Source organism: Ciona robusta, unplaced genomic scaffold (genome assembly GCF_009617815.1).
Source record: "Ciona robusta unplaced genomic scaffold, ASM961781v2 AP042746.1".
Classification (NCBI taxonomy): Eukaryota; Metazoa; Chordata; class Ascidiacea; order Phlebobranchia; family Cionidae; genus Ciona; species Ciona robusta.
The window spans coordinates 84184-96627 of record NW_028323125.1 but is presented as its reverse complement, the minus strand read 5'-3'; the positions used below and the strand labels follow the sequence as shown (position 1 = coordinate 96627).

General features: G+C 38.8%; 3 protein-coding genes and 1 long non-coding RNA gene across 4 annotated transcripts; 3 read left to right on the top strand and 1 right to left on the bottom strand.

Annotated features, from left to right (window-relative positions):
* Window positions 1-979: 979 nt before the first annotated feature.
* Window positions 980-2476, top strand: LOC149723526 (uncharacterized). Its single transcript, XM_089893568.1, has 4 exons — window positions 980-1124; window positions 1187-1346; window positions 1404-1614; window positions 1674-2476. Exons 1-4 carry the CDS (start codon window positions 980-982, stop codon window positions 1899-1901), a joined length of 744 nt encoding a protein of 247 aa, XP_089749694.1. The 3' UTR covers window positions 1902-2476.
* Window positions 2477-2483: 7 nt separating this feature from the next.
* Window positions 2484-6486, top strand: LOC149723524 (uncharacterized). Its single transcript, XM_089893563.1, has one exon. The coding sequence runs from the start codon at window positions 2517-2519 to the stop codon at window positions 3897-3899; it is 1383 nt and encodes a 460-aa protein (XP_089749689.1). The 5' UTR covers window positions 2484-2516; the 3' UTR covers window positions 3900-6486.
* On the top strand, window positions 4589-5905 carry LOC149723525 (uncharacterized). The gene has a single exon (XM_089893572.1). The coding sequence runs from the start codon at window positions 4589-4591 to the stop codon at window positions 5903-5905; it is 1317 nt and encodes a 438-aa protein (XP_089749698.1).
* A 3291-nt stretch (window positions 6487-9777) lies between the features above and the next one.
* On the bottom strand, window positions 9778-11081 carry LOC149723523 (uncharacterized). Its single transcript, XR_016386922.1, has 2 exons — window positions 10107-11081; window positions 9778-9865 (listed from the first exon to the last, which is right to left on the bottom strand). It is a non-coding gene; the product is annotated as an uncharacterized LOC149723523 (long non-coding RNA).
* Between the last annotated feature and the right edge of the window lie 1363 nt (window positions 11082-12444).

Below are 12444 nucleotides of genomic sequence, written 5' to 3'. Positions count from 1 at the left end.
TGTTGGATTGATTTTAAAGGAAACATGTTCTGCTATTTGGAATGTGCTTGGACCAAAGTATGTTAAACCACCAACTTCAGAAGATTGGATAAAGATTGCTGAGGACTTTGAACAAATATGGAACTTTCCCAACTGTCTCGGTGCTTTGGATGGCAAACACATTAGAATAAAGAGCCCACCAAACAGTGGTTCCGAGTTCTACAATTATAAAGGATATTTTTCAATAATCCTTTTGGCATTATGTGATGCTCATTACAGATTTATACTGGTCGATATTGGAGATTCTGGACGTCACAGCGATGGGGGTGTATTTCTAAACTCAGAAATGGGGAAAAGATTTGACAAGAGTATGCTTGGTGTTCCTTTTCCGACTAAGTTAAAAAATTCTTCTTTTATTTGTCCATATGTTGTTGTTGGGGATGATGCCTTTCCTCTCAAGAAGTACCTCATGAAACCATATCCAGGGAAGTTCTTGCCCACAACAAAAAACATGTTTAACTATAGATTGAGTCGGGCACGCAGGGTCGTTGAAAATGCTTTTGGAATTTTAGCTGTTCGCTGGCAAATTTATTATAACATGCTCAATTGCAGCCCTAATCTTGCAGAAAACGTTGTACAAGCAAGTGTAGTTTTGCATAACTTTCTGCAAAGTTCAACAGTTGCAAAACACAACTATGGAGATGTGGGTCTAAATTCTGGTGATTGTGTCGAAGGTTCTTGGAGGCAAACCGTTCCAAACTCTATAAATTTTCATAGAATTAGGGATATTGGCTCCAATTATTATGGCAATGATGCAAGATTCATTAGGGATGAATTATGTAAATATTTTAATACATCTGGTGCTGTGCCATGGCAATGGACAATTGGTCAACATAATTGAAGTGTCTTTAATCATTAATTAAAATCTTTGGATGCTTTCAGTTGTTCTTTTCTTTCTTTAATTCAACTTTGTTTTCAGACTGTACAGTAATTAGAAAATATGGATGATGAAAATTTAAATCGAAAATTAATTGATATAATTTCTGGCTTGCCATTACTGTACAACCAATATCATCCAGACAAAAAGAACAAACACAAAACTGAAAGTGCATGGAAAGAAGTTGCTGAAAAAATGAATTGCACAGGTATAAAGGTTTTGTTTAAACCAGTCTTTGCATGTATTAATTGTCTCCATAATTAATTGCAGTTCAGTTTTGCCTAATGAGATGGAATAATATTAGAAGTACATATGCTCGAAAACATAAGAAAAGTACAGAAGTACCAAGTGGATCAGCTTCTCAAGCACCGGAAACATGGCCCTATTTTAAGCAACTACACTTTTTAGACAGCTACATAAAACACAGAAGGTATTTTCAGAATTTCTATCATTTGGCTGTCAACTGAATTTGCAACTCCATTTGCAGAACCAAAGATAATTTTCTAATTAATGAAGAAGCTCACAGCTCAGCAACAAACATTACTCAATGTGAAAGCCCTGCTGTTGAACTGGAAGATGATATGACCTTTTTACTAGACTCAGAGCCAGCAGATAGCCCACAAACAGTTATGTCCACTGAAACAGAGCCTTCTAAGAAACGACAAAAAAAATCAACTGATAGTAGTTTTGAAATTCAGGTACTTAAATGAGAACTTATTTTTAACTCTGTTAATAACAAACCTTCTTTGTATCGTAGAGTCAAATGCTCAACGTACTTCAAAAGTCAAGCAATAGATTGGAAAAATTAAGTACCCCATCTACACTCGACAAATTTGACCACTTTGCAGCATTCGTGGCATCAGAGTTGAGGAGCAAACCACCAAATATTGTTGCAGTTTACATACTGCAAATTACAAATATACTCTATTCCGACATTACACCAGTTACAACTGAGTCGTTACTGTTAACATTCTATGCACTTTAATTGTTCACTTCTTTTTCATTACCACTTGGTGCCTTTTCACCGCCAGTATGCTGATATACTTTAGCACTGTTATTTAGTTTTTCAATTGTTTGACTTTTATAGTTCATTATTTTTCAGTGTTGGTACCTATTTTATACTTCTACCTAAGTTTTTTTTGTATGGTTACTTTTATTTTATACATACACATGTTTTAGTTGCAGTACTTTTATTTTATACGTACACATGTTTTCAGTTTCAGTACTATTATTTTATACCTTCACATCTTCTTCAATTCTGTGTTTTTACACAAAAATAAAACGTAAAACTAAATGTTATGTTGTGATTATTTGCAAGTAGTAGTGTCTGCTTTGACTTAGGGTTGAACATGTATGAAATAGTTAGTTCAAAACAGTTGTTAGATCATTAGATGTCATTGGTCTTGAACACAATACGTAACCGCAAACTGGCCGTCGGAAGCAATGTGTATGTCCATCGTTAACAATCGTAAACGTCGTTTCAACGAATCAGGGAGCAGTCGGTTAAGGTTTGGGGATTTCCCTATCGTTATCGTATCGTTTCGCAGTGTGCACCCGGCTTTACAATGCGTGTTGCACGATGGAGACGTTACATTAGCAAATGAAACAAATGTTCAATCAAGATTTTTCTGAATACAATGATCCAGCCCGCCCAATGTCCGTGGAAGATAAAAAAGCCCTTGAGAAGATGGAAGCTTCCGTTACAAAAGTTCGTGGGCACTACCAAGTCGCGTTACCTTGGAAGGACGAGGAACGGGTTTTACCTGATAGTCGGGAGATGGCGCTAAAGCGACTGATGAGTCTAAAGAAGAGGTTTGTTCGCGACCCGAGACTTCATCATATGTATAATTTGAAAATGAACGAGTACCTTTCAAGTGGGTATGCCGTTGTGGTACCCATGGATTTTGAGCGTGGAATTCCAGGGAGAACGTGGTACGTACCGCACCATGCAACAACGGGAAAATTCCGCATTGTGTTTGACTGCGCGGCGAAGTATCGAGGGACTTCACTGAATGAAAACATGTTATCCGGGCCTGATCTAACAAACAGTATTGTTGGAACGTTGGTTCGCTTCAGGAAATACAAGATTGCATTCACAGGGGACATCAAGGCTATGTTCCACCAAGTGTACGTTGACTCCAACGATTGCGACGCATTTCGTTTCCTATGGTGGGAAAACGGGGATTACACGAAACAGCCGTTAAGCTACCGTATGACTGTGCATATATTCGGTGCCACGTCTTCTCCGAGTTGTGCTTCATTTGCTCTGAGACGGACGGCGAAGGACAATATCCCCGGAGTGAGTGAAGAGGCTGTCGTATCAGTCATGAAAAATTTCTATGTGGACGATTTGCTGAAGTCTGTAGAAACTGAAGAACAGGCGCTTTCCTTAATTCACGAGTTGGACGAACTGTTATCAAGTGGAGGGTTCAAGCTAACGAAGTATTTGAGCAGCAGTCGGTACGTGATGGACAAGTTAAATCAAAGCGAGCTGTCGCCATGCTGGAAGACTTTAAACGTGGCCTGTCTACCGACAGACAAAACGCTTGGGATATTTTGGAACACCCAAACCGATGCGTTCGAGGTAAAGGTAAACGTGAAAGAGAAGCCGGCTACTCGAAGAGGCCTGCTTTCAATGGCAAGCCAGGTGTTTGATCCTCTTGGATTCGTTCAGCCATTCCTTCTTCCGGTGAAGAGAATTATGCAACAGCTATGCGAAGATGGAATAGGATGGGATCAGCCAATACCGCAACACCAAGAAGACAAGTGGTTCAAGTGGGTGCAAGACCTTAAAGATTTGGAATCAATCAGAGTTCCGAGGTGGTTGGGTCTGTCCAATACTAATCGGTCGGTTGAGCTACATTGTTTTTGCGACGCAAGCGAGTTAGGCTACGGCGCGGTTTGTTATGTCCGTGTTGTTTCCAATGCCGGTGATATTACTTGTTCGTTTGTTATGGGAAAGTCGCGCGTGGCTCCGCTGTAAGTTGTTACGATTCCGCGGTTGGAAGTGCGTGGTCGGGGTAAAGCTGGTGAGTGTGTGCGTGCGTGGTCGGGGTAAAGCTGGTGAGACAAATTGTAGAGGAGTCTCAACACCAAGTCAACAGAATCATTTTATGGACAGACTCCACGTCTGCGTTACAATACATTTTCAATACTACGAGAAGATTTCAACGGTTCGTGGCTAATCGACTGAGCGTTATACATGAATTATCCGATTCGAAACAGTGGAGACATGTCGATTCAAAACGCAACCCGGCAGATGCAGCTTCTCGAGGATTAATGCCAAACAAAGCAACGGGGGGGGCAAGTCAATGTGTGGATCAATGGGCCATCATTTTTGCACCAATCCGAAGATTCGTGGCCAGTTCGGCCCTCCTCGCTGCCAACAATTCCAGACTCTGATCCAGAAGTGAAAAAGGAAACGCAGAGTCACGCCGCCGTTATTTCAGTTACGACGCCATTGCTTAAGTTATTATCTCGGTTTTCATCGTTGACGCGTTTGCAGCGTTCGTTCGTTTGGCTCGCTCGTTTTAAGTTTTATTTAAGTCATAGGTTATGTCATGGTTTGTCGTCGGCCCACGAATGGTTAAGAGGTCCGTTGTCGGTTGATGAGTTGCGCGCCGCTACTATGGATATTGTTAAGTTGGTTCAGGCAGAGCCTTTGTCGATGTTATGACGTCATTGGTCGATCATTCAGATTGCACAGCTGCCTTGCGAGCAGATTGTGGTAGGATTGCAATCGGTAGGGGGCGTCGTGTTTTGTTTAAGTTGCGTCCCATTTTGGTTAAAGGTATTTTGCGAGTTGGGGGACGCTTGTCGTTTTCGTCGTTTGAAGAAGATACGAGACATCCTATTATTTTGCCGAGTCGTCACGCTGTTACGTCACTTGTTATTCATTTTTATCACGATATTGTTGGTCACTCCGGTCCGCAACATGTTTTGTCTGCTGTTCGAGAACGTTTTTGGATTGTGCGAGGGTTGTCTAGTGTTCGTTATTATTTAAAATCTTGTCGGTCATGTCGCTTTTGGAAAGCAAAAGTAGGCGAGCAGGTTATGGCACCATTACCGTCATGTCGATTAACGCCGGGCAATCCCGTCTTCACCCATTCTGGTGTTGACTACATGGGACCATTGATGGTAAAGATTGGCCGCAGTCATGTGAAGCGCTATGTATGCGTTTTCACCTGTTTGGTCTCACGTGCAATACACCTCGAAGTTGCACATTCCCTGGATACGATGGCGTTCATTCGTGCATTGCGTCGATTTCTTTGTCGACGTGGATTCGCTGTAAAGCACATGTACAGCGACAACGGTTTGAACTTCGTGGGAGCAGAAAAGGAATTAAGAACGAACATTCAAAATTGGAATGTCAGACAGATCGACCAATCACTATCGCAGCGAGGGATCCAGTGGCACTTCAATCCGCCCCATGCGAGTCATCAAGGAGGTGTATGGGAGCGGATGATTCGTTCGATAAGAAAGATACTGCGGCAACTGTCATGGGAGAGAACAATGAGCGATGATTCGTTACAAACCTACATGGCGGAGATAGAATACATTCTTAATAGCCACCCGTTGACTGCGGTATCCGACGATCCAAGAGACCTCAACGCCCTGACACCAAATTCGATTCTAACGGGAGTTATCGCGTCATCGTACTCGCCCGGGGTGTTCATGAAAGGAGATGGCTACCGAAAATCCTGGAAGGCGGTGCAGTATCTCGCAGATAGATTCTGGGACCAATGGACGAAGTCCTATCTCCCATTACTGCAGTTAAGACAGAAGTGGTTGCAGCCCGTGAGAAATTTCGCGGTTGGAGATATTGTTTTAATGGTGACCGAAGGGACGAAACGAGGTGAATGGCCGAAAGCTCGAGTGGTCGAAGTATTCCCCGATGGAGAAGGAGCTATTCGAAGAGTTAAAGTACGGACGGAGAAATCGATGTTCATTCGGGACATTCGCAAGCTTTGCTTGTTAGAGTCAGCGTGACTCAGGCGACGACGAGATTTACTCGTTGTACGGACACGCTACGACGAGATTTACTCGTTGTACGGACATTTTATGTACCACATTGTAATTGTATAAACGTTTTTTGTTTACACTATGTTTAAGTTCGCCCACCATCTGCACGACTAACAAACTGGTTAGGCTTTAATTCGGCGACGTGTAGCAAACCATCAATATGGCCCAGTCTGAATATCCTACGTTGACTTCAAAACAAATGGGGCAACGAATATCCTACATCCCGTCCACCGTTGACTTCAAAACAAATGGGGCAACGAATACGTTAGTAAGTGCAAAGCACTGCTATTTCAAGACATCTCAGCGAATTCCTCATCCGCTCGGTGACGCTGTCGTTATATTTATAGAAAATGAATGTGGACATGTCATTTTTAGGCCGGTGTGTAAACTACAGCGTCATTTCTAAATTTCCTTAAAGTTAGTCGTTGCGGATGCCGGCGCGCGTCTTACATTCTACGTTAATTGCAATTTACATTCCTTGGTTTTCTTGTGTTTCGTCTGGCCATGCGCTCGTCTTTTTAGTTCATTTCAGTGTTAGCTGTGTAGCGGTAGGTTCTTATTCTTTGGTTGTTAGTCGTTTTAAGTTCTTATCTAACCGTTTTATTTTCTATTTGAATAAGCCTCATAGCGTGCCAACTGTGTGGCTTCAGTATTTAAAAAACTCTTGCTGCAACAAATATTCCGTTCGTGTGTTGGATTTTCCTGCTGCTGCGGTGCCATAATTTATGTTCGCCCTACAGCTGCTTTCTAGAGTGCGTGCACGGGAATAAATGTTTTGGCGTGTTATTTTAAATTGAGGCTTTGGCTTGATGTAACTGCTTGACGGTTACAGCTGTATATATACATACTAAAACGAAATTCAGGGCTGAATATATACATACTATAGCGAAATTCAGGGCTGAATATATACATACTATAACGAAATTCAGGGCTGTATATATACATACTATAACGAAATTCAGGGCTGAATATATACATACTATAGCGAAATTCAGGGCTGAATATATACATACTATAACGAAATTCAGGGCTGAATATATACATACTATAACGAAATTCAGGGCTGTATATACATACTATAACGAAATTCAGGGCTGAATATATACATACTATAACGAAATTCAGGGCTGAATATATACATACTATAACGAAATTCAGGGCTGAATATATACATACTATAACGAAATTCAGGGCTGAATATACATACTATAACGAAATTCAGGGCTATATATACATACTATAACGAAATTCAGGGCTGTATATATACATACTATAACGAAATTCAGGGCTGTATTACATACTATAACGAAATTCAGGGCTGTATATACATACTATAACGAAATTCAGGGCTGTATATACATACTATAACGAAATTCAGGGCTGTATATACATACTATAACGAAATTCAGGGCTGAATATATACATACTATAACGAAATTCAGGGCTGAATATATACATACAATCACGAAATTCAGGGCTGCATATATTTACAATCACAAAAGTCAGGGCTGTAGGCCTATATATACACAATCATGAAAGACAGGGCTGTATATATACACAATCACGAAATTCAGGGATGTATATACATACTATAACGAAATTCAGGGCTGAATATACATACTATAACGAAATTCAGGGATGTATATATATACACAACCACGAAATTCAGGGATGTATATACATACTATAACGAAATTCAGGGCTGTGTATACATACTATAACGAAATTCAGGGCTGAATATACATACTATAACGAAATACATTTATTTGCAATTCAGGCAATTCAGGGCAGTCAGGTTTTCAGGGTTTTAGACATGCCCTCACATATTAGGCCACAAGGTTGCACACATATTAACGGTGTAACAACATTACCACACCTACACATGAACATCCAGCAATAACATTAGGCCACACAAAAGCTAAATCAGTTTCCTCCATTCTTTTGGACACGTCAACAGTGATTACAGGAAACACATTGTTTAAATGTACTGCCCCCACAAGCAGTATTACATACTCAATGGCAGAAGCTTTATCCGTTCTTTGTGTAATCTCTCTTTGGTGACGTAAACTTTGTTTATGTTTTTTTTAAGATAACTGCAAGTCCTAATTTATATTAATACGTTTCGGTTTGTTCCATTCTAACGCAGCTTGCAGCTGCACTGTTGGTAACAAATGATCTTATTGTAAAATCGAATTCGTATCTTTGTTAAAGCGTTTTTTTTTTAGATTAAGGCTTCTCCCAATGAAAGTTTTATTGTCACTTGTGTAATCCCGTCTTGGTGATGTAAACATTGTTTGCACGTCTTTATTATGTTTACAAGTCGTTATTTGTATTATTCTTTTGCGGTTCTAACGTTAAAATTTTAAACATCGTAAGAACAGGAGACGTTTTTTATTGACCTTATATAAAACAAGCACTAATTCATGTCATAAAATTATCCAAAACATACGCCCCAGCCAAATTAATTCTAAACACATAAACCTCAGCCAGATTTTGAAGAGACGAATGTACAACGCATTGCGGTTTATTGGCAGTTGTCTTCGGTTATCAAGCGGCTCGCTAAAAATTCCATGATTCCGTTCTAAAAATTCGTTAAAACGGCCATCATTATTTTCTAAAATAAAATTTCATTACTTTGATGTGGTGGTGGTTCACGATAGTTGGAATGCGTGTAAGCAAAAGCGGTCTTGCATATTAACATTTTTTGTTGCGTTGCGTTATATTCTGCGAAAGTTGTATTCTGCTTCTGTTTCCGTTATTTCGAACTCATGTAAGTAAAAAGGATCTGCCAAAATATCATCTACTGGTTGCGCTAACCTTTTGGGTGGCTTTACTTGACTTGAACAAAACCCCTGCGTCATAGCTGTTCTAAGATTTTCTTTACTCCAAACCCCGGCCTCCAACCCGTAGGCCATCCCCATACGCTTTAGTACTTCGATACTGTTGCGGATTTTTTCGGCTTTCCAGAGAAGTGAAAGCCTACTGTCTCTGTAATAATATGGATCAAGCATTAGGCTATATAAACAACAGGGTTCTGCCAAACCTAAAATCAAAAGTTCAATGCATCACAATTCTGTTTTAAGACCGAACTGCATATTAAGACTAGATATTTCTATTGCTTCAGTTATGTTTTACAAATTCATTATGGCCACAAGGTTGCACACATATTAACGGTATAATAATACGTTGCAATTTTATTTACACACATTAACACACCTACCCATGAACATCCAGCAATAACATAGGCCATACAAAAATTAAATCAGTTTTCTTCATTCTTTGAGACACACCAACATTAATTAAAGGAAAGGCATTGTTTAAATATACTGCCCCCACAAGCAGTTTTATATACTCACAAGCTTTATCTGTTCTTTGTGTAATCTCGTTTTGGTGATGTAAACTTTGTTTACGTTTTTAAGATAACTGCAAGTCCTAATTTTTTAATAATACGTTTTGGTTTGTTCCCTTCTAACGCAGCTTGCAGCTGCACTGTTGGTAACAAATGATCTTATTGTAAAATCGAATTCGTATCTTTGTTAAAGCGTTTTTTTTTTAGATTAAGGCTTCTCCCAATGAAAGTTTTATTGTCACTTGTGTAATCCCGTCTTGGTGATGTAAACATTGTTTGCACGTCTTTATTATGTTTACAAGTCGTTATTTGTATTATTCTTTTGCGGTTCTAACGTTAAAATTTTAAACATCGTAAGAACAGGAGACGTTTTTTATTGACCTTATATAAAACAAGCAATAATTCATGTCATAAAATTATCCAAAACATACGCCCCAGCCAAATTAATTCTAAACACATAACCCTCAGCCAGATTTTGAAGAGACGAATGTACAACGCATTGCGGTTTATTGGCATTTGTCAAAAGTTGGTCTGTCTTCGGTTATCAAGCGGCTCGCTGAAAATTCCATGATTCCGTTCTAAAAATTCGTTAAAACGGCCATCATTATTTTCTAAAATAAAATTTTATTACTTTGATGAGGTGGTGGTTCACGATAGTTGGAATGCGTGTAAGCAAAAGCGGTCTTGCATATTAACATTTTTTGTTGCGTTGCGTTATATACTGCGAAAGTTGTATTCTGCTTCTGTTTCCGTTATTTCGAACTCATGTAAGCAAAAAGGATCTGCCAAAATATCATCTACTTGTTGGGTTGCGCTAACCTTTTGGGTGGCTTTACTTGACTTGAACAAAACCCCTGCGTCATAGCTGTTCGAAGATTTTCTTTACTCCAAACCCCGGACTCCAACCCGTAGGCCATCCCCATACGCTTTAGTACTTCGATACTGTTGCGGATTTTTTCGGCTTTCCAGAGAAGTGAAACCCTACTGTCTCTGTAATAATATGGATCAAGCATTAGGCTATATAAACAACAGGGTTCTGCCAAACCTAAAATCAAATGTTCAATGCATCACAATTCTGTTTCAAGACCGAACTGCATATTAAGACTAGATATTTCTATTGCTTCAGTTATGTTTTACAAATTCATTATGGCCACAAGGTTAAATACGTTGCAATTTTATTTACACACATTACCACACCTACACATGAACATCCAGCAATAACATAGGCCATACAAAAATTAAATCAGTTTCCTTCATTCTTTGAGACACACCAACATTAATTAAAGGAAAGGCATTGTTTAAATATACTGCCCCCACAAGCAGTTTTATATACTCACAAGCTTTATCTGTTCTTTGTGTAATCTCGTTTTGGTGATGTAAACTTTGTTTACGTTTAAGATAACTGCAAGTCCTAATTTTTTAATAATACGTTTCGGTTTGTTCCCTTCTAACGCAGCTTGCAGCTACACTGTTGGTAACAAATGATCTCATTGTAAAATCGGATTCGTATCTTTGTTAAAGCGTTTTTTTAGATTACTGCTTCTCCCAATGAAAGTTTAGTTTGTCACTTGTGTAATCCCGTCTTGGTGATGTAAACATTGTTTACTCTTTATTATGTTTACAAGTCGTTATTTGTATTATTATTTTGCGGTTTTAACGTTGCTTGCCGCTACTTAATCTCACTGCTGAAATCGTATCTTTTTCATAGCGATTTTTGCATCACTGGTTCTTGTTTCATACAAAATAGTACGGACATCGGAAAAGACAGAGGTGAGCTTGTGATAATATACTGCTGCAATATGGCATTGTTGAAGTTGGTTAACGTCTCCACTGTTTTTACACCTTTGCACTGCGAAGGTTCTCCTGTGAACAACTAACGATCACGCATACAAAGCTACCCCATGGGTGCGTGGTGGAACAGCTGAAATTTTCATTCCTAAACTTTAACATCCAAACCACTCTTCTAAAAACAGTGTCAAACATAGACTTTATTATATTTTAACTTTCGATTGAACGTAGCTACATAATATGCTGGGTGAATCAGCACTTTTTCCTATTAGTTTGTTTGAAGCACTTTTTGTATTAGAATATTTTCATTGCGTCTCACCGATACCGACTGTACATTTTTCACTTTCATGGCTCCGACCCCCAACATTTACTATTTCTATTGCTTCAGTTATGTTTTACAAATTCATTATGGCCACAAGGTTGCACACATATTAACGGTATAATAATACGTTGCAATTTTATTTACACACATTACCACACCTACCCATGAACATCCAGCAATAACATAGGCCATACAAAAATTAAATCAGTTTTCTTCATTCTTTGAGACACACCAACATTAATTAAAGGAAAGGCATTGTTTAAATATACTGCCCCCACAAGCAGTTTTATATACTCACAAGCTTTATCTGTTCTTTGTGTAATCTCGTTTTGGTGATGTAAACTTTGTTTACGTTTTTAAGATAACTGCAAGTCCTAATTTTTTAATAATACGTTTCGGTTTGTTCCCTTCTAACGCAGCTTGCAGCTGCACTGTTGGTAACAAATGATCTTATTGTAAAATCGAATTCGTATCTTTGTTAAAGCGTTTTTTTTTAGATTAAGGCTTCTCCCAATGAAAGTTTTATTGTCACTTGTGTAATCCCGTCTTGGTGATGTAAACATTGTTTGCACGTCTTTATTATGTTTACAAGTCGTTATTTGTATTATTCTTTTGCGGTTCTAACGTTAAAATTTTAAACATCGTAAGAACAGGAGACGTTTTTTATTGACCTTATATAAAACAAGCAATAATTCATGTCATAAAATTATCCAAAACATACGCCCCAGCCAAATTAATTCTAAACACATAACCCTCAGCCAGATTTTAAGGAGACGAATGTACAACGCATTGCGGTTTATTGGCATTTGTCAAAAGTTGGTCTGTCTTCGGTTATCAAGCGGCTCGCTGAAAATTCCATGATTCCGTTCCAAAAATTCGTTAAAACGGCCATCATTATTTTCTAAAATAAAATTTTATTACTTTGATGAGGTGGTGGTTCACGATAGTTGGAATGCGTGTAAGCAAAAGCGGTCTTGCATATTAACATTTTTTGTTGCGTTGCGTTATATACTGCGAAAGTTGTATTCTGCTTCTGTTTCCGTTATT

Excerpts from the sequence above, each read along its gene's own strand:
- LOC149723526 (XM_089893568.1), top strand. The coding sequence starts at position 980 with ATGGATGATGAAAATTTAAATCGAAAATTAATTGATATAATTTCTGGC. Across the intron at positions 1,125-1,186 it reads TGAAAAAATGAATTGCACAG|TTCAGTTTTGCCTAATGAGA; the intron begins GTATAAAGGTTT and ends AATTAATTGCAG. Across the intron at positions 1,615-1,673 it reads ATAGTAGTTTTGAAATTCAG|AGTCAAATGCTCAACGTACT; the intron begins GTACTTAAATGA and ends TTTGTATCGTAG.
- LOC149723524 (XM_089893563.1), top strand. The coding sequence starts at position 2,517 with ATGAAACAAATGTTCAATCAAGATTTTTCTGAATACAATGATCCAGCC.
- LOC149723525 (XM_089893572.1), top strand. The coding sequence starts at position 4,589 with ATGACGTCATTGGTCGATCATTCAGATTGCACAGCTGCCTTGCGAGCA.